At 39.2% G+C, this 27,212-nt stretch overlaps 3 protein-coding genes and 1 long non-coding RNA gene across 5 annotated transcripts; 2 read left to right on the forward strand and 2 right to left on the reverse strand.

Moving 5' to 3' along the window:
- Positions 1-358: 358 nt before the first annotated feature.
- Positions 359-14,370, forward strand: LOC104925381 (adhesion G protein-coupled receptor E2). 2 transcript variants are annotated; one of them, XM_027283123.1, is made up of 18 exons: positions 359-669; positions 3,509-3,583; positions 4,061-4,207; positions 4,293-4,427; positions 4,897-5,031; positions 6,494-6,637; positions 7,004-7,041; positions 7,255-7,356; positions 7,457-7,610; positions 7,723-7,842; positions 7,935-8,134; positions 8,256-8,432; positions 9,181-9,375; positions 10,101-10,318; positions 10,450-10,608; positions 11,527-11,695; positions 11,899-12,000; positions 12,317-14,370. In XM_027283123.1, exons 1-18 carry the CDS (start codon positions 639-641, stop codon positions 12,356-12,358), a joined length of 2,343 nt encoding a protein of 780 aa, XP_027138924.1. In that variant the 5' UTR covers positions 359-638; the 3' UTR covers positions 12,359-14,370. The 2 variants fall into 2 exon arrangements, with proteins under 2 accessions (XP_027138924.1, XP_027138925.1); XM_027283124.1 differs by lacking the exon at positions 4,897-5,031 and having other exon boundaries at positions 360-669.
- Positions 14,371-15,760: 1,390 nt separating this feature from the next.
- Positions 15,761-21,118, forward strand: LOC109139664 (long-chain fatty acid transport protein 1). Its single transcript, XM_019263882.2, has 14 exons — positions 15,761-15,884; positions 15,968-16,145; positions 16,243-16,381; positions 16,475-16,730; positions 16,851-17,018; positions 17,636-17,705; positions 18,125-18,216; positions 18,828-18,937; positions 19,235-19,444; positions 19,524-19,650; positions 19,751-19,888; positions 20,337-20,501; positions 20,607-20,753; positions 20,831-21,118. Exons 2-14 carry the CDS (start codon positions 15,976-15,978, stop codon positions 20,986-20,988), a joined length of 1,950 nt encoding a protein of 649 aa, XP_019119427.2. The 5' UTR covers positions 15,761-15,884; positions 15,968-15,975; the 3' UTR covers positions 20,989-21,118.
- On the reverse strand, positions 17,025-20,341 carry LOC109139667 (uncharacterized). The gene is made up of 4 exons (XR_003463077.1): positions 20,237-20,341; positions 19,516-19,667; positions 19,268-19,343; positions 17,025-17,715 (listed from the first exon to the last, which is right to left on the reverse strand). It is a non-coding gene; the product is annotated as an uncharacterized LOC109139667 (long non-coding RNA).
- A 17-nt stretch (positions 21,119-21,135) lies between the features above and the next one.
- Positions 21,136-26,922, reverse strand: LOC104925383 (nuclear factor 7, brain). Its single transcript, XM_010738990.3, has 7 exons — positions 26,586-26,922; positions 24,220-24,315; positions 23,878-24,114; positions 23,758-23,780; positions 23,544-23,662; positions 23,269-23,465; positions 21,136-22,391 (listed from the first exon to the last, which is right to left on the reverse strand). Exons 1-7 carry the CDS (start codon positions 26,835-26,837, stop codon positions 21,699-21,701), a joined length of 1,617 nt encoding a protein of 538 aa, XP_010737292.3. The 5' UTR covers positions 26,838-26,922; the 3' UTR covers positions 21,136-21,698.
- Between the last annotated feature and the right edge of the window lie 290 nt (positions 26,923-27,212).

The following is a 27,212-nucleotide window of genomic DNA, read 5'->3' on the forward strand; positions in this document are numbered from 1 at the left end:
TGGTCTCTGCCCCTTCCCCCCCTCTTTTTCTGTCTCTCATGAGTGTTGTGAATAGCTCCTGAAATAGAGGCCACTGGAGCGTAAAGGGAAACGTGAAAGACGGCGTAGACACAGAGAGAGAGAGGGACAGAGAGGGGGTGGTGGTGGTTGTACAAGCAATGTGATACGGTGCCTGTGTGAGAAATGTGTTCACATGCAAAAGATAAAGTGAAAGAAAAGCACAAGAAAGGAGTGACGAGAGAGACACAAGGCCTCACAGATAAGTGAAAGAGAGAGAGAGAGAAAGAGAGAGAGACAGAGAGAGAGGGGGTGGGAAATCAGAGGGAGAGCAAGGCGTGCTCAGAGGACTTCTGTAGATCTGCGAGAGGAAGAAAGCTAGTGAGGGTTGACTGTTAATTTTCCTGCCATACAAAGACTTATCCTCTACGGAAAGGATTTATCCTTTTTAATGCTCACTTTTTGTTTTCTCATTTTGATACTTTGTGGATTTTATGGACCTTGGACTACAGAGAAGTCTTGAAAAATATTAAAATCCTCATTGGACTTTGTGACAGGATCCAAACTTTTATTACAGGATTGACCAGACTTACGTTTAGTTCAAGTCGTCAGCTGTGTGGGAATATTAGTTTGACTTTGACATGGGGTCTGGGAAGGAGCTTCTTATTCTTGGTAAGTCTTTCAATGAGAGCACAATATGTGTGTGTGTGTGTGTGTGTGTGGCTGCGTGTGCGGTGTGTGTCTGTGAGTAACTGGGTGTGTGTGTGGTTGAGAAAAAAGTACAGACTGCAGGGAAGTTAAGAAATTTTGTAGGGTGTCAGTTTATGTACTTCTACTTTCACAATCAGACACAGCTTGTGTTTTTTATTTTTTTATTTGGCAGTTACTGGATGTAAATAAATAAATAAAACATTTGAACACAACCACTAATTTAGCATTTAATGCCATGGCCACAACTTGTAAATCTGATATCAGAATGGGTGACATTTTTAGAATCATTTCATTTGAGCTCACATGGGCAGAGTGAGGGTACCTGCTGTGTAGTAAGAGCCTCTGTCGATGGACTGATGCTGCAGGACTGACAAGGCAGTTTACAGCAGTTCCTCAGGCTGTCAGAGTGAAATTACCCAGATCCAGAACCAGCCAGTGCCTCGCCACAGAAAGAATCTATAAGCTTTGTTTGAGTAACCCACAAACCTTGAAAAGGTTACATCAGTGTGTAACTTTGTATATATGAAGTATTTTTTATTCCATCAGATGTGATATGTAATGATATATGTCGACTATATTATTATTAACACACACATGAATACTATGTAGGATGTACTTTATATTCAAACTAATAGACTGAGCTACTATATAACACTATACTACAGAGCAGTATAAACTGTATCAGTATGTAGTCTGAAATCTGTTGTGAAAATGGTCATGTGAAATAAATATGAGAAAATATATGTATAAAGTAGTTTATTTATTCACAGATTCTGTTTAATGATAGTTTGGCACTTTGGTGTCTACCACAGCCAAAATTGCTTCATTGCACCACTAATAATGATATGAAACAATTATAATATATTGATAGGGGTCACATTAATTGACTTATCACCCAATACTGAAGTCTTTCCTCAGCTGTACAGACTTCTTTCAGCTTAATGTTTTTTGTTTTTTTGGCACACAATGTTTTGGTTTTGGTTTTAACCACTTCTAACCACTCAACCTTGTTTCCACAGCAGCTGGCAGCTGTTTTCTGCGACAGCACTCTGATAAACCTACTGTGTGCTTCCCAAATGGCACACAAGTTAGGGTCTACATTTTAATTCAGTGGGACTTTTAGCTGCTAAAGAGTCAAGCATTTCCTTCTGACGCTGGTGGAGACCAAAAACAGAGCTAAAAGAAGATATGTAATGCTACGTTTACAAATTGCTGTGCTGCCCTACGTACCAAAGAAACTAAATAATGCAGCTTTATAGGATTGCATTATACATTTTTGGATTTAAATATTGGATTGAAAGGCAGCCTGAAAGTACAAGAGGGATTACTGTGCCACATGAGTCAGAAAATCAAAAAGTAGTCCAGCAGTTATTTGAAAAATAAGAAACAGAAATAGAGAATAACAATATCAAACACTTATAAATACAGTACTGAGTCCATTTAATTGTTCTGCTTATGATGATGATGTTCATATGTTATTAGGATGTCGAACACAGACTGGAGCTTCTCCATGATTTGCTTTATTGCTAATCAATAATGTCTACATTTTAATTTTGTATGTTTACTGAACACCAAGGTATTGAAGCATATTATGTATATTGTATATATAATATATTGTTTTCAGTGTTGTCTTTTCAAATGTCTAAATGTAAGTGAACAATCCCTTAACTGTAAAAAAGTTGTTGAATTTTAAACTTATATTTGCCCCAGATATACATCAGAAACACGACACACACAGAAACAGAGACAGACCTCAGGGTATATACACAGGAAACAATGAAGTTGATGCTTTGGCTGTGGTTATACTTTTCACTTTCTATCAGGCCCAAATATAATGTCACAGACAGACACGGAAAATCCAACATACAGTTTAAAAAGAAATGTGAGACATACAGAGGAGATAGTTTATGTTACAGACAACTATTCTCAGTCACCGCTGTGCTTACTGGTAAATGAAAGTCAGCTGCAGGCTGAGCACAAAGTAGCTCTTTGTATATTTTCAGACTTTGTTTCTGTCCGCAGTTATTTAGTCAGAGAGTTAGACTCAGTTAGTCTGTTTCACACACTCACTGTCACTGAAAAAATCTGGCCTGGTTTTCTTTAAGTGCTGTTACTATGGGAGCTCCAGCTTCATCAGTAAAAAACAGAGGGCTTGTTGTAGTCGAGGGAGAGAAACTCATTCTTTTTTTTTTTTTTTTACTTCCACTCCCTTACCGGTGACTCATTAGATTAAAAAAATGTGACTTACGCGTGTCTGTTGTGGTTTGTAGATACTGTGTTTGGACGAGTATCTGCACTTTATGTAAAATACCACTCAGAGGAACAGAGAAAGACATTTGCAATAGTTAGAGGCAGAGAGACAGAGAGAAAGGCACTGTGAGTAATCTACACATGTTAGCCAGATGGACACACCACAAAGACAAGCTCACCTGAAAAAACCTGAACACTGTCTATTTAAACATAACAAGTTGATGAAAGTACACCACTGAAGGATGGAAGATGGAATTAGCTTGAAGTCACAGTAGTTACAATGGATTCCAATGGTACAACCATGCTCATGCGCACTAACACACATACACACACACACACACACACACACACATATATTTATATATATATAATTTTTGCTCTACACTAACTTAGCCATCTCAGCGTTAACTCCCTGCCATTTCTGGGAACAAAAACATGCTTGGAAGTTTCCTATAAGGGCCTGACTGGCTGCATAAAGCTTCCTTGTTATTGTAAGATTTAGCTTTTACTGTGACTTGAAACAAAGTGACCTCTTTCTCTTTCCCTACAGGCTTATTGTGTATGCTGGGAAAATGTTTTTGTGACTGTGAGGAAGGCTTCATCGCAGAAGGCAGCAAGTGTATCGGTAATAATCTATCATAACTTCTAATTTTAACTATTCCTCTCCACTATCTCACTTCTGCCCATCAATACTTTATTGTGGCTTATACTTAAGACAAAAACTCTTACGAAGTGCTGTTCCCATTATTTATTACTGGAGTTGACCAGGAATAGTATTTATAGTTATAGTTTATAGTTTTTTGACATTGACATTTGACATTCCTCTTCGTTTTTGTCCATTTTAGGCATTTAAGCACTGCTCATAGCCAAAGTGGAACACAATGAAAACAACAGTAGAAGAGGTTTAAATTCTTAGGTCGCTGCAATTTCAAGCAAGCAGCACAAAGAATACAAGTGCTGTAATCTCAGACTAATGATCATGGTGGACAGAGGAGCTAGGAGGAAACATAAACAAATATTATGTATTGATCTGTCATTGTGATTCATCACTATAATTGTTTTGTTCTTTCTTTGCATTTTGTATTTGTATCTAAATTGACAGATGAAGACGAATGCGTGAGCAATGTGAATTTATGTGGCAATTACTCAACATGCACAAACACACAAGGCAGCTTTAAATGTCAGTGTCTGGATGGATACAAAGACACTGGAGGGAAAATTACGTTTGCTGGCGATGGACAGTGCAAAGGTAAGCATCTGTTGGTAAATGTTTGTGACCAGTGATTCTCTCCTGACCAACCATTGTGAACCATCTTCACTTGTTCTTGTGTCAGATATCAACGAGTGCACCGACAACCGTGATATCTGTGGTCAAGGTGGTAATTGTTCCAACCTAATTGGGAGCTACCAGTGCACCTGCCATTCTGGGTATACAAACGACAGCAAAAGTAGCCATGGACACTGCATAGGTGAGAAGTGTGTATGTTTTGTGTGTACATTTTTAATGTTGAAGTAGACTGGTGCAAAACAATTTGCTCAACAGAATTGAGGTGTAAAGTCAAGTCAAATGGGTGACTTACACCAAGTATGATGTGGGTGTTGGTGCTAGTTAGATTGTCTCCACCAAACTGACAAGCATCCGCTACTACAATATTGACTGGCAAAAATTGTGTTGGTGTAAATGTAATCAGAGTTTAAACTTTCCTCTTGAAGTCATGTTTTTTATATTTCACCTGACTGTTTTTGTCACTTTTGCGTGAACAAATGTGATCAGGCAGGCAGCAGGATGTAACCAGAAAGAGGTTTCAACATCAAGCATTTTGCAATGCTTTCAAGTGTGGCCTTTTCACTCTGATACCTGAATGAAAAGTGCCATGAAGCATCGTGATTCTCTCTCGACCAGCCGTTGTGAACCATCTTCACTTGTTCTTCTGACAGATATCAATGAGTGCACCAACAACAGTGATATCTGTGGTCAAGGTGGTAATTGTTCTAACCTGCATGGGACCTACCAGTGCATCTGCCATTCTGGGTATACAAACGACAGCAAAAGTAGCCATGGACACTGCATAGGTGAGAAGTCCGGAGTCAATGGGGGGCTGCGTCTAACGATTTTTTCCAACCTCTTAAAAAGGGTGACTCTGGCAAGCACATTGTAAAATTTGTGGAGGTGTAAATGTAATCGGAGTTTTAACTTCCCTCTTGAAGTCATGTTTTTTATATATCACACAACTGTTTTAGTCACTTTTGTGTGTACAAAAGTGATCAGGCAGGCAGCAGGATGCAACCATAAAGAGGTTTCAGCATCAAGCATTTTGCAGTGCTTTCTAGTGTGGCCATCTGATACCTGATACACTCCCGGCACAGTGTTGGTTTGGCTGACTTGTGTGACATAAAATACCACATATCGTGGTATAAACAGTAGTATAAACATTTCTACTTGTCATGCATTAATCCAAATGACAACAATGATGCATTGTCTCCACTAAAACCTAAAACCTGTGAAAATATTAAATGACAGTAAGTTATTAAAGTTTACCCCAGAAGTGGGTTCAATTCCAACTCTTGACCATTTGATGCATGTTGCCCCCTCCCTCTTTCAAATAAAAAGGTTTACCCAAGCATCTCACCTGATTCAGTTATCAATTATACAGCAATTAGTTTTCTAACAAACACGTCAGGTATCTTTGTAGAGTCAAAACTCCTGAGAATGGTTTATTACTATATACTATTCACTGAAAATCAGCAAGAAATTGTCCACGAGATGAGGATGCTGATGGTCATTTCGGCTTTTGGTTTGTGGCACACCTTTTTTGCCATTTTTGGCCACCTTCGAGGGGCTTCATTTAGAGATTTTCTGTGTGTCTCAGGGGAGAGACACAGAGTACCTGCAAAATACGAGTCCCTTCAAAATAAGAGCCCATTAAAAAGGCAACGATGACACAGCTTGTTGTATTAATACTGAATTTGCTGAGCAGTGTCAATAATGTATGGAGGCGACAGGGCCAGAGTCAGGCACACTAAAAATTTCTTTTTTAAAATTTTTCTAGTTGTTAATACTTTTAACGTTTAATTCTGAGAGGAGAATGTTATTAATGTTATTCCCGGTGCTGCCTGGTGATGAATAGAAACAACTCTTCTGAAAACACCCTTGGTAATTTTACAAGGACACGGAAATCATTTTACGGACAACATGTTTGATGAGGGAGCTCACAGCTTAACTCAAGGAACAGCCTGTTTTGAGCTGATCTCAAAAAGGTCATACATGCTTTTGGTTCATTATGATGCAGCTATTATACCTCTCAGTTCTCTTAGCTAATAAATTTAACTAACTTTGGCAAGACAACTTCTCACGACACTGGGAAAGTTCAAAACTGTCTCTAAGATCCTTTTTCCAGCAATGAAAGACTCACATTTGTTTCTTTTATTATACTGTACCTGCTATTCAGATCTGCTTCAGGCTGGTCCCCATGAAATCACCGCCCTTGAGGAATGTCAGTGATTACTAATGTCTCTTTTACCTCTCCTTACACAGACATAAATGAATGCAACGAAGCTGAAAGGAAAGCAGAAGACCTCTGTGGACCAAAGGGTTCTTGTAAAAACATCAATGGGAGTTACTGGTGCAAGTGCCAAAAAGGATACACTAATTATGGCCACGAAAGGACTCCATGCTCAGGTGAGTGCATGCATACACGATTGATACAATGCATACACGGTTCATTGAATAAGCTTCCTGACACAGATGTTGTTTGTTGCTGTCATATACTGTTGTCTTCTCAGAAGTACACTACTGTTTGTAAGACAGTATCTTCTGCTCTGTGGTGTAGCTTTCTGCATCTTTGCTCGTCTGCACGCTCACCTTACCTACTCTGTTTTTTGTGTTGACCCATTTGATTTCAGATCATCTGCAGCGTGAGTCTTACAACATAACAAGTTTATCTCTCTGTTCAGTGCACCGCTCTGCCATGTAGATTTTATCACACCTCTGCTTTCAGTGCGTAACGAAGATCATAGTGTGATGTTTTACTTTTTTTCCTTCCAGAGCTTGACTGTGACAAAGGCACCAGCGGGCCTACACCGGTAAGCTGCATGTTGTGAAATTAACATGATTCTGCATACTGCAACAATAAGTAAAACAATCAGAAATAAATGTAATAAAAGCATTTATTTTTGCCCCTTCAGGCAGCTTCCTTTATTAACTAAACCACCCTGCAGCCCTGTGGGATTTAGTATACATGAACTTTACCAAATTGAATATAATAATTTAATTATCTGTCTGTCTCTGTCTCTCAGTCGCTTGGGGGCCTGGCAGACATTTTGCTCATGATGAAAAACAACTGTTTGGCTCTGTCAAACCCTGGTGAAGTGAAAGGTGATGGAGAGGTGCTACTGGAGGTTAGAGCAGCCGTCACAAAACACAAACACGTGCACTGTTAGACATACAAACACATTCAGTATTCTCATTTCCCCCTCCTGTGTCCTGCAACTTGGGCAGAAACTTTTCACAGCGACCGAAGCCATCCTGTCCCCTGGTCAACTGAACAACAGTGAATATGTGACTGGACTGCTCGGTACGGTGGAAAATGCTATTATGCTCATTGGTCCACAACTCAAAGCTAACAGCAACAAGATCGAGACCACTGAGACAGGTAACAGTGTCCATAAGCTCAGCTGTGTTTTGCATACTCATAAGTTTCCATGGATGACGCTATATGTAGATTTTAATTAGTAAGAGTTTAATAGAGTTATTTGTTCATGTAGAGGCAGAGATTGCAGTGCAGAGAGGAAAGACTCGACCCACAGGATCAATTCATTTGACCAACGAGAATGCTGAACTCCACACTGACTGGACAACAGCAGCTGGGACGGGATCATACTCTGGTAAACTACTCTCCTCTCCTCTACCAAAAGTTGCAATTTTCATGTGAATAAAATACTCAAATAAATCCTGTTTCTCGTTATTGTTTTTACAGGTATTGCACTGGCTGCATTGTTGACATACAAAAACCTTGAGACCTCTGTTAATCGGTCATTTGAGAACCTCACAGGTTTTGAAGAAGACGGAGTGAATCCCACCTTTAATATCTTTTCTAAAGTTGTCTCTGTTGTGGTTTCCAACCCATCCACTCAGAACCTGAGCCACCCTGTCAAGATCACTTTCAGACATCTACAGGTAGTCCCACTTGTCCTACAGTCCAGCAGTACTGTGTGTGACCCCTTCTGATCGTTATAGTCAAAAAAGTACATGAAGCATGCAGCCAGCTTTTGATGTAATGGTTTTGTTTTGTCTGCAGGACAAAAAGGAGTCTGATGAAGAGATGAAGATGAAGTATATCTGTGCGTACTGGACTGAGGAAGGGACCTGGTCCACAAACGGTTGCGAACAAGAGAGCAACACCAGCACACATACTGTGTGTGTATGTCATCATCTGAGCAGCTTCGCTGTGCTCATGGCTCTCTACCCTATAAAGGTGCAAAGAACATGATATACATATCAATAAGTTGTGTATCATATAGCCGAATAATAATTATTAAACTCAGATCATCTCTTCTATTGGATATTATCTGAATTTAATTGAATTTAATTTGTTACATAATGTGTTGTCACCACCTTCTCACCAATCACCACAAGCCTAGCATGCTCAGCTGCTATCTGCTGTTACCAAATTTGGCCAGTTAGCTCCTGTTAGAGCAACAACAAGAGTAATTTGATCCTGAATCAGTTGACCTACTGGTGGCTGCTAATGTAAATGAACTCTATGAACTCTAAATTAACCAGCCAACGTTTGCTACTCCTGATAACACTTTTTTTTCACTAAATAAAGGATGTTTTTGTGCCTATATATATATATAATATTATTTAATATTAAACACTTTGGTGGACCATGCCCATGTGATTTCAAGCTGCACATTTACCACAGTAAATGTTGGTCTTACATTTATCAGGATGTCAGAAACACCGCCACACACCAACCTCCTCAAGGTGTAAATGGGCAGTTGTTTCCTAACAAGTTTATGATAAGATCTTTATAATATTATTTGCGTTTACAACTTGTTTATGTTGCCCCCAACTGGCCACAGGATGACATATTCCTTTACCAAGTATGAAGGACAATACTTTTGCATTTCCATTTCCCAGCCTTCCTCACTTAGCTTAATACTGTAAATGACCCTAAAACTCAAATTAAACACCTCTGGACTTGTCATCTTCTCTTCTAGCACACCTTTGGGCTCCAGATGGTGACCAAGATAGGGCTGACCATCTCCCTGCTGTGTCTCATACTGTGCATCCTGACGTTCAAGTTCTGCCGCTCCATACAAGGAACACGCACCACCATCCACCTGCACCTCTGTATCTGCCTCTTTGTGGCAGACCTTGTCTTTCTGGCCGGCATTTCACAAACGAAACCTGTGGTATGTTTGTGCAAGCAAACTTCAGACTTCAGTTACATGGACTGCAATAATCAGGCCATTGACCTTGTCTTTATTTAAGATTGCAGTGGTTCAAACTAGTCCACTCGTCTTGCTACAAAGCAGAGCCCAGTTACAAAGTGAGGAGCCACACTTCACATTAATATTACTGCTATATTAAACCTCAAGACCACCTTCCTTCTACGTGACAGTGAATATGCAGAACTGTGGTTATCAAAAAAAAGGAAGAACACTTGAGAAATTAGCAAATAGGAAGTTTGTATATAGCAATGGTTAAAACACCCTGAATTAACTAGAACTGAAATACTTCCTGTAATTTGACTTTTTTCATGTTTTGCAACTTTATACCTGTACATCTCAACATTTCAGAGGCACATACTGTATGTTTTACTGCGTCTTTACTACATTTATTTGACAGATATACATATTAGAATAATTTCATCAATAATTTCATATTTCATATAATACTTCATATTGCTGTATTACTTTTTTTTGAAAAGCCTTACATCTAATACAAAATTTTACTGACTTTTTTGACATTTTCACTCAACTAATTTAGTTAATATGATTGTAATCTAATTTTAAAGAAAAGCTCTTCAAGTGGACATTTCAACATGTCTTAATTAGGTTACTGCTGTAAATGCAGTGGCACTTTTAATTTCTGTGCTCCTTCCTCTCTGATCTTTTTTTCTTTAAATCCATGACAGGGCGGCTGTAGGTTTGTTGCAGCAATGCTCCATTACTTCTTTTTGGGAGTTTTTACCTGGATGCTGTTGGAAGGGGTGCAGCTGTACCGTATGGTGGTTCTGGTGTTCAATGCCAACATTCGGCCCCTCTACTTATACCTCACTGGTTATGGGATCCCCCTTGGTATTGTCATTATATCTGCCATCATCAGACCATATGGATATGGCACTGACCAGCAGTAAGTATTGCAGAATGTGTGTGTTGTTATACTTGATGTGCGACAGCAATTACATCATACCTTCCATTATCGTATCTCTGTGACGTAAGGAAAACCCCATCATGAACATGTGTTTTCTTCATCCTCACTAGCTGCTGGCTCTCCCTGAATGATGGCCTCATCTGGAGTTTCTTCGGCCCTGTGTGCCTCATCATCTTCCTCAACGTCTTCTTTTTCATCGTCACCGTCTGGAAGCTCGCCCAGAAGTTCACCAGCCTCAACCCAGACCTCTCCAAACTACACAAAATCAAGTCAGTCTGTGTTTGTTTGCTTAATTGTGGCTTTTCATGCATCTGCTCATGTTGTTGTAATGTGTGAAGTAATGTTACCCAAAGCTATTGCACCACTGCACAAGTGAATACGTAAGTTTGTAAAAATGGGCAGTTTTGGGAACTTCAAAAAAAAAAATGGATGGAAACAATGTTGAGAATGTTTTCATAGTATGGACTCTGCTCTGTAATGGGGTGCTGCTGAGGGACTGTTCCCTCTGAACTCCATCTATGTGTGCTCATTTTTTTTTTTACTCCACTCGGTACATTTGTAGACCACACTGTCTAAATATGTACAGCTGCAAAACACGTCTTAGCTTTTAATGCAAAAAAAAAAAATCCTTGGACACACTGCTTCATCAATCAGTCACGTTCAATTTAGTCCAGAGATTTGGGAATGTGAACTTCGACGGAGCAGTTTTTCGTTTCAGGGGGGTTTCTCCTCGTCTGAACTGATGAATTGACGGTGAAGCCTTGAAAGGAATTCTCGCCAGATTCCGAAGGACTGAAGTCAAAATCAGGTTTTTGCCTCAGTTTTAGATGGTTAGACATTTGCGCTATTAATTACCTCTGTATCTTGATATGAATTATAAAAGAGGAATGCATCACCAAACACAACAGAGAGCCTATGCAGAGTACAATGCTATCATTTTTCTTCACATCAGTTGCCTTTGGTTTTTTGTCCTCCCCCAGTTGTGAGCAGACAGTACAGTGATAAGAAAATGTTCTGTAGCTGCTTTACTGCTAGACCCCTCTCTTCCTTCATGCTCTGCATGGGGGTTTCCAGATACTGCAGCAATAACTGAGTCAACCATGTGTTTGTGTTCATGTTAATCTTTCCTTTCATTTTCTATCTGTTGCCCCCTCCCCCCCTCCCCAATCCTCCTTTTTCCTCTGTAGAGCTTTCACAGTGACAGCTATTGCACAGATGTGCATACTGGGTTTGATGTGGGTGTTTGGGGCTTTCCTGTTTCAAAAGGACTCCTTAGTGGTGGCATACATCTTCACTCTCCTCAACAGCCTGCAGGGAGCACTGGTATTCATCATGCACTGCCTGCTGTCTAAACAGGTAGGATACAGTATATAGATGTGTGTTTGCATATGTGTAATTTTAATAATGTGTGTGTGTGTGTGTATGCATGAGGCTAAGAGAAATGAACAAAGCAGAAAATTATTAGAAAACTTTCACTCCAAGAGAAAATGTAACAAAGAACACATCCGATGTGTTGAAATAAGATTTTTTTCTTTCTGATGTTCTGCTGCCCTCTGCAGGTGAGAGATGAGTACACCCATTTCCTCTCCTGTATCTGCACACCACCGAAGAAGAGATACTCAGACTTCAGCAGTACCAATCCCTCCAGTACTCAGTCACAAGTAAGCATAAAGTGACCTCACCCACTATCGCACTCTCTAAGCCATGAACCCACTACATTCAAATACATGTTGCATTATACGTACTTTTGATACTTTAAGTACATTTTGTTGGTAATATTTTTACATACAATGGGTATCATTTTGAATTGATACTTGTCGTGGAGTAGTTTTACACTATGATATTGCTACTTTTACTCAAATAAAGTCATACTTATTCCACTTTGTCAAACACATTACATACAGTAGGTATGTAATAATAGTAGGTCACATGCCGTCTTACATTGCTTCTAAACTTGTGCTATTTGTGTTCATTCAGGGTACACGGAGCGGACAGCACACAGGAGAATCCCAAATATGACACACTCTGTTGTTTATTCCACCCCAAAGACAAACGATCACAAATATCTAGGCTAAGTTAAGGTTTGGATCCCTTAAAATAAAAATCAGTCACCTTGTTGTCAGCTAAATCTCTATTTTAGTCTTGTTAAATCATTGCACCAATTAGTTTAATGGTGAAACACATTAAACACACAACTTTATACCTGTACATCACATCACCTGGCCTCGCAGATAAATCTGAGGTGATGTTTAACAAGAAAGAAAATAATACAGACAATATTTCTGATATATAAATTTATGTAAATTCGTACCAAGTTCAGTTTTTCGCAAAATCAAAACAATCAAAATATTAAAATGAAACCAGAGAAAGAACTGGCTGAACTCCTTAAAACAAACCGCTCAAACATACATCAAAATATCCCCAGTAGGTAAATGTCAGACCTTTCATGCCCTAATGAGAATAGTGGGACCAAAGTTTTTATTTAAAAAAATAAAAAGCCAAAAAGGGTCAGAAAGTCTAACATTTTGCTTATTGTCCTCACTGATAACATCCTGTAGTTCTCTAAATGTTGATGAAGTTGATAATGACTGAATTTTTATTTTAGTGTGAACTAATCCTATAAATGTTCCAGTATCAGCAGGCAAGAAGTAGCCAACTTTTAAAAAAGTGTGTATTCAGGAGCTCTTTAAGTCAAAGTAAAGATATTTCTGTTGATTATCGGTTCATCCAAAACATATCGCAATCATAACATAAGCTGTATTCCCTTTTTAAAGTGATATTGATACAGATATATATTTATTAAGTGCGGATTATAAAGTCTACATTGTGCAGGCTACAAGAAAATATGAGTGATGCTTTTAATGTTAAAAGCCAGAGCAAACAGTTTGTGCTTTTTTGTGCTTTGTTTTATATAAATGTTTTCTGTAAAAATAAGGGTGGCTGCTCTTTTCGTTCATGGGATTTTCAAAGAAAATATTTGTTTCCATGTTGTAATGTAATCAAAGAAATATCTGAGTGGTGGTACAAATGGCCCGTGAAGTGCCTCTGTGTTCTTGCAAAACCCATGTGGACTCCATGTTTATTGATTTTAAACAAAATAAGTGATGTTTTTTTATCACTTGTGGCTATTTTTAAACAATATATATTGGTTTGCAGTTCAGTTGTGCCTTTTGTCACTGGTGTATTATATATTTTATCCTCAAAATGATCCACCGAGAAAACAAATCTAGCCCCAAGGTTGCATAGGAAGTAGACAAAACCAGACCCACCCTTCTGATAAGCCTGCAGTTTCCTGCAATTAGACCGTGTTTATGGAATAAAATTCACTTTGTTATCATGTTTTCTTATTATAGCTGTTAGCTAATGCCTCAACACTCACACAGCATCACATCCCTGAAATGAGAATTTAGACCTCTTTGTTAAGGTCTAATGGGAGTTATACAGACCTGATTATTTTATTTTATTTTATTGCACTTTTCTTTGTAAAAATGTTAATCCAGCACATATTCACTCACACAGTGCATGGGAGAATCTAGAAAACTTGAGATCCAGCCACACTTACAGAACTTGAACAGTTTATTTGTTGTAATAAAGCTACAATTGTATATTTTTCTATTTTATAGAAATTGATCAGATTGTTTTAAAGACACTGATCTTCAGAGAAAAAAAATCAAATCAATCTTTGTATGTGAAAGGTTTTGACTTATCTTTTTTTGTTTGTTCATATTTAAATTGCCTGATTAAGGCCTTGTATGTGTTGGTTTTAACACCTAAACTGTTCTGCGGTTCTTTTGTGTGGCTGCGCTTTTTTGTGACCTTTTATTCATGTTTTGCAAAATGTATTATATGTGAAAAAGCTAAATGCATTATGCAGCATTTTGTGAATGTAAGAATCTTATTGTTAGAATATAATAGACATTCTAGTATGAAGTTATATGAACTTATTTTTCTACTTTGTTCTGTTGTTTGTTGTACGGTACTATTTTCTTTAAAGAATATTCACCACAGATTTTATTAAAGCTTACTTCATCGGAAAAAAAAATGTGTGTGGTTTATTGAAGTTAGTCCCCAGCAGCAGATAGATCAACATTTTTTCCTCTAAATTGATTTTAAGTGATACAGGCACTGGTACGACAGCAGTCTGCATTATTCACAATGAGTCTATATTCGCAATAAACGCCTAGGATTTCCCAATAAGTTGTGAAATTGCTGATGAAAGGTTGCAAGAGATGATAAAGAAGTGTTTGACCTCAGTGCCACGAGGATTATGAAAATTAAAATCCCTCCCATATGTCTGTGGTAGAAATTAACAAAATATCATTTAAAGATCCTTTATTTGGCCTCCAGAGGAGAGATTTGGGTGTGACAGCACAACAGCACAAAGACAGATAGAAGTACAAACAAACAGAAATATATGAAAAATCATATACAATAGAAACTATAAAAATTAAACTGCAATCACAGGTATATTTAAAATATTTTTTGATTAATAGCTATAAATATATAGATTATAAAATATAAATAAATAAAGTATAATCTAATCTATGCTAATCTAGCTGCCATAGTGGACTTAAGTAACATTTCCTGTATGATAAATGTAGGACAAGTCATACAGATAGTGACTAACTCAGTAACTGCACAGTAAATTTTAAGTTACTAACATCAGCCAGCTAATGGCCAAGTCACCAGAAAAGCCCTAGAGTGTGCATTTTTTGTTTGGGAAGGGTAAAATGTGGGGTAATGGCAATTGATTGTAGAATTGTGAAAAGACATTTCACCCCCCAACAAATAGATTTCTTAAGTTCTGACTTACTGGTGGGATCCACCACAACCAAATCCAGTTGCCCCAGATGTAATACTTCTTAAAGGTCCAGTGTTTAGATAGATAGATAGATAGATAGATAGATAGATAGATAGATAGAATCTTACACACTGGACCTTTAAAAAAAGATGTCTTTACTTTACTTTACTTCTAGATTTATTTCTCTCGGGGTACAAGCTGGAGCAAATGTGTGTTTTATTGCTCATGAATTCTCAAGTTATTTTTTCATTACGAATTTGAGATACACGCACTGTTTTGATTTATATTTTATGCCACTACATCTATTTCACAGCTATCTTGGGGACTATTTTATGCATACTACTAAACAGAAGGATGCAATTGTTAAATTTGACTACAGGTCTAAAATCCTGCTTGTATTATATAAACAAATTCACCACACCCAGTCGCAGTATGTGCCCGACAATGTGTAATCCTGCATGTTCCCCACGAACGGAAGGTACATATTTCCCCATTAAATCAGACATTTATGAGTGTATAGATCAGATGTCTACGCGGGGCGGTGAATCACGCAGTGATGCGGTGACGCAGGAGTTTATGAGGTGTGACCTGCTCTGCGTGCTGCCGCTCATCATCACGCATTGCAGCTCTGACAGCTGACGCTGTGGCTCGGCTGAACAACATTACGAAGTTTGCTGACACTTCTTTGCACTTGTGGAGGAGCGCTCCAGATCACATTGATCTTTACTTCAAATTCCTGAACAGGTAAGTCTCCTCTCAAGAAGACATAACTCTTTTGTAATTGTTCTTGCTTTTTGTACTTGAGCTCACTGTTGTGATCCCCGCAGATAATACTATGAATCTAATGAGTGGTGTCATGGTGTGCCTCGGTGTGTTGGGTGCTGTAAGGCTGCTCTCCCTCCCCTGGCTCTGCAGCCTGTTGGCGGGGCTGGGTTTCTGCATGGTCTGCAGGGGTTCCTGGAAGTTTATACATGTTGCTCTGCACACCATCAAAAGAGATCTGATGTAAGTAGTGTCCTATTTGAAGCTTAATCATCTTCCATGCTGTTTACTATTTAACTTTCTTTCACTCCTCCCTTCCCCACTCCTCTCTATCTAAAAGGTGTCTGCTTGTTATCTTCCGAGTGAGGTTTTCCATGTACCGTAATCTGCGAAATAGACACACCATTCCTACATTGTTTGCCCAGCTGGTGACAAAGCACCCAGACAAACCTGCATTGATATACGAGGCCACAGGCGAGGTGAGGATTGATCGAGGATTATAAATAAATGCAAGCATCACACCCTGACGTTGGTCATATTGTCATGTTGTTGTCAAACTGCGTTTATTCCAGGTTTGGAGTTTCAGGGAGCTGCAGGAGCGATGTCATACTGTGGCACACTGGGCTCTGGCACAGGGATGGGCTGAGGGAGATGTGGTGGCTTTGTACATGGAGAGCCAGCCTTTAGTGGTGGTTCTGTGGTTGGGTCTGGCTATGGTCGGCATAGAGGCTGCACTCATCAACTACAACCTCCGACAGAAATCATTACTGCACTGTGTCAGTGTGTCTGGTGCTCGGGCAATGGTGTTTGGGACAGAGATGAGAGAAGGTAGGAACATATTGTGGAATAAAAATGGTGATATCGTGGATATATACAATTAGGATATTACTACAAGTTTAATGCAAAAATGTGAATTCGACGCCTGTAACACTTTTGATTGTCTCCCAGCGGTTTCAGAGGTGAGCGACTCTCTGCAGCCGGGCATGGTTTTGTTCAGCAGTGGTGACAGAGACAATGAGGTGAAACTCTGCGGCCTCCAAGTTCAGAGCTTGGACACTCTGCTAGAGCATGCCCCCAAACACCCACCACATTACAGGTCCAGAAAGGAATTCAATGGTGAGGCTCTGCAGTGAGTGTCTGTGCATTGGGGTATGAGTGTAACTGTGCTGCAGTATTATCGCCTTATGTTACATATCAAAGTTTTGATCGCAAGTATTCTCTGCAAGTCTTTGCCTGTCAGACTAAACTGTTTGCTGCCAGATTTCCGTCTCACTGGTTTTGAAATTTAATTCACATGATAGCACGTGAGCAAACACACAAATCATCAACTTAGCTCAAAGAAATATGCAAGAAGTATACAAACATGAAGTGCAATATGAAATTTATTGTTTTAAAATGTATTTTTCATTTGATAGAATTAATTTAAATTTCACTGTAAACTTCATTGTATCGTGTTGTACTGTATTTGTGCATTAGTCCACTAACTTTTCTCTTGTTGATCTGCTTATGTGTTATTGTTTTCACCTTTGTGTCACATTCCTAAGCTAATAATCTTCAAGTCTTTGCTTGCACAACCTAGGAGGAGGATATGGAAGGAGAGACAGAAACATGTTAAGGAATGATAGGGGTGTCGGGGTGCTTACCACACATGTAAAACACTGGCAGATAAACAAAAGAGAACTCATGCAGGTGAAAAAGTAAACTTACTGAACATTCCCTCTCTCCCCACGCAGACAGACTTTTCTACATCTACACTTCTGGTACCACAGGAATGCCAAAGGCAGCTGTTGTGGTGCATAGTCGGTGAGTTTGGCTGTGAACTGATGGTCATGTAGTTTACGGAGGGAACTAAAAAAGTCCTGACAGAAATGTTTTAACTCACACTCACACACAAACTTAACTGAAATGCTGCAGGGCAACTCCACCCAATTGCATCAACTCTGATGATTAGCCCACACATCTGTATATTTTTACAACCCCGTATGTCATTTTTTTATTGGAACATGAATGCTGTGCATGCTCCAGAATCTCTCTAGTTCATAACTCTTAAACTCTGTGTTCAGGAAAATGCAACAACATATGAAGGATCAGTAAAAAAAAACAAAAAAAAACAACAACTTAAAGTGCAGTTACAAGTGTTTCAATTAAACTCAGGACAATGAAGATTTCTGATTAGTCTCTTGATGAGCTGATCTCTGGTATTGATGGATCTTTCTTGTCAGGTATTTTCGAATCGCCTCTTTTGGTTTCCACTCCTTTGGCTTTCGTCATGATGACATCCTCTACAACTGTCTTCCCCTGTATCATTCTGCAGGTAGGCCTCCCTTGATTTGTTTTAATTATCTTGCTTTTCCTTTCTTTAACAAAACATATTTTTGTAAGTTTAGTGACAGATTCAACTCATTACGCACATTATATCTTTTTAAAATGCTTATATTTTATAACTTTCTCATATAAGATGAGGAAAATACAACTGTGTTATCACCTTATTCCCTAATTAAATGCATACCATGATACTAATATAATGATGACAATCATACTTAAAGTCTGTGTAAAGGCTATTCTGAGATTTCTTACAAAATACATTAAATATGTTGGAAAATAGTTGCTGAAAACATGTGAACAGACTTTGAACAATATTTTACTGAAATGTGAAGTTAGAGGTTAAAACAGTTTTTCACTAGTTTTCAGTCCAGGATTTTTTGGGCCGGTCCTAAAGGGCGACTCGATGACACGCTGAGGCCACCCTGAGCATCAGAAATCAGTTGTAATGTCTCGGTCAGGTGAACATCTCTGACTAGTATATTGCAAAATATCTTACCAGAATGAGTCAATTTAGGAGCAAAAAACAGAATAAGTTTGGTATTATGTCTTTCTTCTTTTGTGTATATACAGTATATACACTGAAAATCTAAATGTTTACAGGTACCATCATGGGTGTAGGCCAGTGTTTGCTCTTTGGTTTGACTGTTGTGGTCAGGAGGAAGTTCTCAGGCAGTCGCTTCTGGGATGACTGTGTCAAACACAACTGCACGGTGAGTACACACTTTCACCGTGTTTAATTGACATTCTGATGTTTTTAATTACATTTCTTCTCTTTTTTATTTTTATTTTTATTTTTATTTCGATTGCTTGTCTTAATGTCCAATGTTTTTCCTTGCCTCTGTAAAGCACTATGAATTGCCCTGTGTACGAATTGTGCTATACAAATAAACTTGCCTTGCCTTGCCTTAATTAACAATGATGAATGTCCAGCTGCATGCCAGTTATCCTCCTAATTCTCTTCACCCTGTACTGACTGGAAACTTGTATTGTTCTGTGCGTGTGTCCAGGCATTGATATACATAGGTGAGATTTGCCGTTACCTGTTAGCGCAACCGTTCCATCCATCTGAGGCACATCACCGGGTGCGTGTTGCCATTGGTAACGGCCTCCGTCCTGCTGTGTGGGAAGAATTTGTCCGAAGATTCAGAATACAACGAATTGGGGAATTTTATGGCGCCACAGAGTGCAACTGCAGCCTCATCAACATTGACGGAAAGGTGTGTATTGTTTTAAATGACTACAAGCTAGTATTTTTCAAACTGTCTTGTGCCTCATGTGCATGTCTTACATGTCCAGGTGGGGGCGTGTGGCTTCAACAGTCGCATCTTGCCCAGCTTTTACCCCATCAGACTGGTCAGGGTGCAGGAAGGGACCGGAGAGCTACTGAGGGATTCAAAGGGACTCTGTATACCTTGTCTGCCTGGTGAGAACACACACACACTTACACACACACAAAGCCATAATTTGATAAAATTGTTAGAAATCAAAATAATCTGAAATCTCATCTCTCTGTGTCTTTGCAGGTGAGCCAGGTATGTTAGTGGGACGCATCAACCACACCGATCCGCTTAGGAGATTTGATGGCTACGTTGATAAAGATTCCAACAATAAGAAAATAGCTCGCAATGTCTTCAAGATGGGAGACTCTGTGTATGTTTCAGGTGTGTTTCAATACACTCATTTTGAGTAATGTTGTTTGACTGTCTGGGTCCATAGACGTTTCCTAGCTGGAGTTGAGACTTTAAATTGCACATAAATGTGATTGTTAGTGATTCACTGTGCTGACAGACTGAAAACTTGTTCATGGTGTTTCCCATCAGTGCATTAAAAAACTAAATTAATGATGATTAACAGAGATGAAACACTTTATTTAACTTGAAGTAAGCTACACAGGCTAAGGACACTTCACCTTTCACTTTAGTGATGCCCTCATGAAAAATCTTCTTAATTATGACATTTACAAAAGGCTTCATATGCTGTTTTGTCTAACAGACTGCAGAGTGACTCACCATCATATTGTATAAAAGTCAAAACTGCACCGATGAGTCATCATCACTACAGACTTTACGCCCAGGGATGACGATAATTGTTGTTATTTCTGTCTCTCAGGTGACATGCTGGTGATGGATGAATATGGCTACATATATTTCAGGGACCGTAGCGGCGACACGTTTCGTTGGCGAGGGGAGAATGTCTCCACCACAGAGGTGGAGGGAACCCTCAGCGGGCTGCTGGGACACACTGACGTTGCCGTCTATGGTGTTTCTGTACCAGGTAGAAATGAGACAGTCAAGGCGGGGAAAAAAGATGAAGGGATTAATGTGGGTGTTACATCATATAGTCTTCTATTCATCACCTCACGTGTCTGTCTGTTCACAGGTGTGGAGGGAAAGGCCGGTATGGCAGCAATAGGTCACACAGGAGGCCAGTTTGACTTTGACGCGTTCCTGATTGCTTTACAGAAAGCGCTGCCTTCCTACGCACGCCCTGTCTTCCTTCGACTCATGCCATCTGTTGACACTACAGGTGAGACGCTGATGCAAGGACACACACGTGTTAAAAAAGTCACAGTCATTAACTCGATTTCCCACTTTTGTCGTCAGGTACCTTCAAAATCCAGAAGACACGACTGCAGAGGGAAGGATACAAGCCACAGGACTCGAGTGAAGAGATTTATTTTCTGAACAGTCGTGCTGGGCGTTACGAGGCTGTTACTGACGAACTTTATAGTGCCATCACGGAGGGGAGAGCGTGTCTATGAGACAGGAGGAGGCTCCGAGGATAGTGTGTATATTTTAAAGGGATAAGAGAGAGAAAACACAAATGTATTTCCGAAGATCAATGCAACAAATTCATTTATTTTTTTCATGAAATAAAGTACATATTTTTTTCTTTTGCACTTTATCTTTCATTTTGTCAGTGCTATTTCATGCCCAGTAAAATACCTCTAACCTATAACAATAAGCTTCACCTGAAAACACAATGGACAAATAGAGCTAAACATGCAGCTTTTCATTTAAAGTCAAATTCAGAAATAAGCTATAAGTAATTATCCTCTGTTGTTGCGATACTGATGAGCACACAGCAAATATATACAGTTTCATCACACTGCAGAAACAAAATCCACTCTACCTAATCTGATCAGTTATCAATGTATTATAAACAAGACTAAGAGTACAGTACAGTAGTATATGCTAGCGGCTGCACTTGATCACAGCAGCACAGTGATGCAGGTATATTTACCTGATGAGATGCCACTAAAGCAAAAGTCAAGGGATCATCAGATTGGTTACAATTCATCCTGACAGGAACTAGCTGCTACCTAAAAACTTACTTAACACTTAAATCAATGTAAAAGATGCCATTATTATTAATTCACTATAAATCACGACATGCTCTTGTCATTTATCACAAGGATAATAAACCAGATGATCAACATGATTCATCCGGAGTTGTTTGTGACTGACAGATTTATTGATCATGATGTTTAGCTGAGTTCAGCGAGATATGGTAGGTCAGACTGAACCTGGGCTTGCTGCTCTGTTTTTTCACAGCAGGTCTGTTTCCTTTTGTCTTTTCCTTTCCAGTGGGTTTTATTTGAATGAGCTGATCCTTTGTGGTGTGTTTGGTCTGTTGGTCTGATTTGTTCAGCTGATTGTTTTTGTCTTTAGTCACACGTCCGCACTCTGACATCTCACTGTTGCTGTTAGTCAATGTAGTTTTAATATCACCCTCTCTGCAAGATTCACTTTTCATTATCGGATGTTCTTCAGCGATAGCAGTGTCTCCCACAAAGACATGATCAGACCCCACGCTGATGTTCACATTCTGTGCCAACACAGCAAGACCCCCACCCAATGATATACTCTCAAAGTATGGGTACACCTTTTCAGTAAAGACATATCTAAACGTGAAAAGATGTGTTTCATCATCAGCGTTCAGGAATGCCAGCATCCCTCCATCACATTCCAGCCTCACACGGACTCTGCTAAGGTGGTTTGAGTTGTCGAGATTCAGGTCTTGAGAGGGAGTGGTCAGAGCTCTGTACTTGCCATCTCGCAGGCTGATACACCAGAGTCCTGCCTCTGGACAGGCCTCAAACTCTGTTCTTCTGGACACTGACTCAGCAGCTACACCAACTGTCCAATTACTGGTGTCACCAACCTGTTTAAATCAATAGAGGTAAATATTAGGGACAACATATGCTAGCATTTTAAAAATTCATGCATCTCGAAGTTTGAGTATACAAGAACCCAACTGATCCTGGATTACTGAGACACCAATAGCATTATTTGAGAGTAAATAAAGTCAGTATGTGGGCTGATACTTCACAACACACACCACGCACACACACACACACACACACACACACGCCCGCACACCACACACACACACACAACACACACACACACCACACACACACATCATTCAGACAAATGTTGACATATTCCCCCAAAGGTGTTTTTGAATGAACAGTGGCAGATAATGCTGAGTATATTTTTATATATGTCATGACAATAAGGGTAAGGCGCTACTTTTCCGCACATTTTCAAACAGTCTTTCCAGGAAGTCATTCATAGTGTTGAACTTGTTCACAAGAAAATTGACAGAAATAGTAGTGTCAAGACCAAAAAAAGGGGAGGATAAGAAAGGCGTGCAAACCCCACTTTTATATATATTCTCATTTCCACACAGCTGGGTGTGAAAATCAGATTCTTAGTTTAGGAAAGTTATCAACATCGGAAAGGTGTGAGGAAAGGGATGTTCAACCATCAGCTATCTGATGAAGTAAACTGCCCCCTGATCAGAGCAATAGAGTTAGACTGATCTATCAGCCAATACCAGCTTGCAGATACAGCCAATAAGTCACAAGAAATTGCAGTATAAACACGACAAACCTTTAACAAATCTGGCTACCAGAGAGCAATGATAAGATGACTTTTGAAGTATTAGTACGTATCTTGGTCCCAATAAAAATCCTCATCAAGATTATGTTTATGTTAAATGACTCTCAGCTACTTTTAATATAGTATATGAATACCTCAATATCCCAACAGTGCACTCCTGAGTCAAAGCCCTCTCTTGCCAGAATGCAGGAATAAGGGTGGAAACGTTCGGGGTTAGCTGGGACAGCAACATCCAGCCTCTGTGAAGGTCCAGTGATAAAACTGACACTATTTAACTCAGGAGACACCCTCAGAGACTGGCCAGCTGTCCTGGGGTCCAGGGTGACTGGAGCTGGAAGATACAAACTGAGTTAGAGGGACTGAAGGAGGGAGCACGGAGAGAGGGAATATGAAGTAAAAAGAGACTGACTGTAGGGGGCGATGTGTTTCATCTTTTCCCACACGGCATACTGGAGGTTACCGAGGTGCTCGGCCACATCTAACAGAGGTCTGCAAACCTTCTGTGGCTCCTTGCTACCTGTCCATGTGCTGCAGCAGATGAATGTAAACATTTAGACAGTTATACAGATGCATTTGCATGTATATGGACTTGTGCATGAAGAATACCTAGAAATATCACATACCTACTCATTGTGTCCTGGTAATGCTGCAAAAAAAAAAAAAAAAAAGAGCTTGCATGGTTACTGTTTTCAGTGCAAACACATATTCCTATCCACTGATTAATAAAATTTGGTTGATGTTACCTCTAAGAACTGAACCCCATCTCCTCCTGCATCCAACTCCTCCTCAATCAGCTGGATCTTCTCTTCCAGAGACTTGATCACCTGATTCATTCTGTCTATCTGCTCTTCTGCCTCCCTCTTCTTCTCATCCTGTTTCTCCCTGACTGCACATAGCCTGGCTGCTTCCTCCTCTCTTAAAAACTGGTGAAGACTCTCAAATTCCTTTTTCATTAACTCCTCTGTGAGTTTGGCCTCAGCCTGGGAAGAATAGAAAAGGCAAGGAAAGTGCGAGGACAGAAGAGGAGCAGTGAACAAATCATACATTTAGAAATGCATCTTGTTTGTTTGCGGTTGCCGTTCTACCTGGTTGTGTCTGGATGCATGGTCACAAGTCTCTGTGACCTTCTCAAAGTGAGTCTTCCTCTTCTTCAGTCCATTTAGTGAAGTTCTGAGCTCCTCCTAGTGTCCAAAAGGAGAATTACAACCCTCTATTAGTACTCTGAACTACTACAGGTTAACCAAGCCAGTGCATTTTCATTACCAGTACAATTTTGAGGTACTTTCACTGATTACACTTTAAACTGATTTGTTTGTTTTTGTTTTAAACAAAACTAACTAACTAACTAATTAATTTATCAAACTAGCCAACAGTACTGTAATAATTAATTATTTATCATTATTTATATTTATAATACATTCAAATGTTGCTAACATGTCAATGCATCAATAATTATAATCAAGTAATACGATATATGATGATACACACTGCACAATGAGTACCTTAAATACCTTTAAATTTGTACTTTTTCTAAGACAGTAACATTTAGGTTAAGGTAAAACTATAAGCAGTGGTTTTATTCTTATTTCATTTAAGTGAAACTGTAAATGTAGCAGTGATGGAAGATAACCAAGTAGATTTGATCAAGTACTATATTCTTGAGGAACTTTACTTGAGTATTTCCATGTTATCCTACTTTATACTTGTATTTTACAACAAATCAGAAGGAAATGTATGTGGTAATGTATGAAATTTACAGTCTTTGCACCCCTGTTTTTAGTTACTCTGGCTAGTCAGGCTGAAGTTGGAATTGTCAGTGCATCTGCGGGTCCTGAGAAGTCTTTAATTCAAGTTGCAGAAATGCTAAATGTTGTCCCCTGGAAGCCACAGACAGTTATGTTATAATTGCAGGCTGTCGGAAGATGTTACACATCTATAAACTCACAGTGTAATTCTTGGTGGATTGTGTTGCAGGAGGCTGTACATTCATTTTTTGCAGAGTTTCATTCAGCACCATTAGACCTGTCACTGACATTGGTACTGTCGCTAATCAGCAGCAAAGAAATTCATCGTCTCATCATGGACAAATGTTGATTTCAGCAAAAATGACTATGTTTTAATTGGTTAATCCATCCTTCAATTTCTGCCACTTCACCTTCATGTCACATGAATGGATTGATTATGTGACTAGGAAATAATGTTATGCAGAGTACTGACAAAAATGTGATATGAAGATCATATAAATTAATGTACTTAATAAATCTTGTAGGCTTTATTCCTCTTGCTTTTCCATCATACTGAATATTACTTTAGATACTTTAACTGCATTTTCCTGAATACACACTGATACAGTTAATTAGCACTCACAGATATTATAGTGTCATTCTATGAGCCAGTACTGTGTACTTACAATATTCACTGTACTAACTGTAGCATAACCCACCAGTTCTTCAGATTTTTCTTAGCATTTTATGTATGCGTATGTGTGTGTGTATGTGTGTGTGTGTGTGTGTGTGTGTAGGTCAAATTTCATGTCTCATGAGCTCTAAACATACATTTGTGACCTGATTATGGCAACTGTAATTACCAGTTTAACTTTCAGCTCGGTGCCTCTTTCAAAGTCACTCTAAATTCTGCTTGTATAAACTAATCTTGGATTGACACAAGGCGGCATCTGTTTGGGCAGGAAAATGAATATTTAGACAAGATGAAAAAAAAAAAGCCTAAATGCCTCCTTGTTTAAATATCCACTCTCTGTGGTTGTAAAAAGCATGTTAATGAAAAAGTACAAAACGGTCACAAGTCTCAGCAAAAAAAGAACAAGGTTCAAATCTTGGAAGCACTCGAGTTCTGCTATCATTTGATGTCTTTATTTTTCTGTTTGGTTTGGCTTTGTTGCAGCAGAGTGGCTCCAACTGAGGAAACCAGCATTCAAGCACTCTTGTTGGCAATCATCTGCCCTGATGAAGTGTCCGTGAGGAAAACAATGAATTCCTGCTCTGCATCCAATCCTTTAACATGATGCTGTATTACTTTCAGTGGAGGAAAAAATAGACCTGCTTCAGGGGCGGCTCCCTCAAAGCGGTTACAAGTTAAATCTCAGGGTTTATGAAATGATTAATGTGATAATAAATAATCAAAAACCTATTAATCTACACAGAAATGTGTTCATTTGTTTTGATTTCTCTTTTATAATTCCCTTTTTCTTGTAAAATACAGGATAGTTTTAGTAGTTGAGCCCTTAAAACATATTTAAATAAAACAATTTGAGAAGACTGAACAGCTGCTGCACAAATAAACACATGGCAGAGGTCATGAAGAAGATACTTTGTTATAAGAGGACACAAAAGGCCTGTATTCTAAATTTGAAGTAAAATACGAATACAGTGAAGTATTAAAAACAAAATGTTTAATTCAATTCAAATGTAGTTTTTGGACACCTGATTCCTACCTTGCAGTCAGTTGCAGCCTCAGTCAGGAGGTAAACTCTGTGTCCTGCATGGTTCACAGCTGCACATTGTTTGCACAAAGGCTCCAGGTCATCCAAACAGAACATAGACAGACTCTCTCCATGTTCCTGACACCACTCCGGAGAGTCAACCGACCAGGGAGGCGAGGCGAGGCCTTCTGCCTCTGCTCCAGTGAGGGGTCGGCAGCTCATGGAGGGGCTGCCGGTGGTCAGAGTCTCCAGATTTGAAGCCATTTGGGTTTGAGTCAGAATGTGCAGTTGGCATACAGCAGTTTGGACGTATGGCACAGACTCATGTTGTATCTGTGCACTGATCTGCTTACACACTCCTTCTCAAACTTGAAGCTTAGCCAACATGCCTACACCAGAAGACGGCATAAATCACTCTGTAGTGTCAGTTTGACTTCACAACTGAGTGATTTATAATTTATTCTCACATCCTAAGGCCAGATTCATGCCTTTGCCTGTAATTCTTACTACTTAGTACTACTTTACTTTTCAATCAGTGGCATACTTTGCAAGCAAAATTAAGATGTAACTTGGTTCTTGATGACATTTTGTAATGCACTTACATCAAGTATTATTTTTTGTAATGTTTACTGTTTTTCA

This window comes from Larimichthys crocea, chromosome X (genome assembly GCF_000972845.2).
Source record: "Larimichthys crocea isolate SSNF chromosome X, L_crocea_2.0, whole genome shotgun sequence".
Lineage (NCBI taxonomy): Eukaryota > Metazoa > Chordata > Actinopteri > Sciaenidae > Larimichthys > Larimichthys crocea.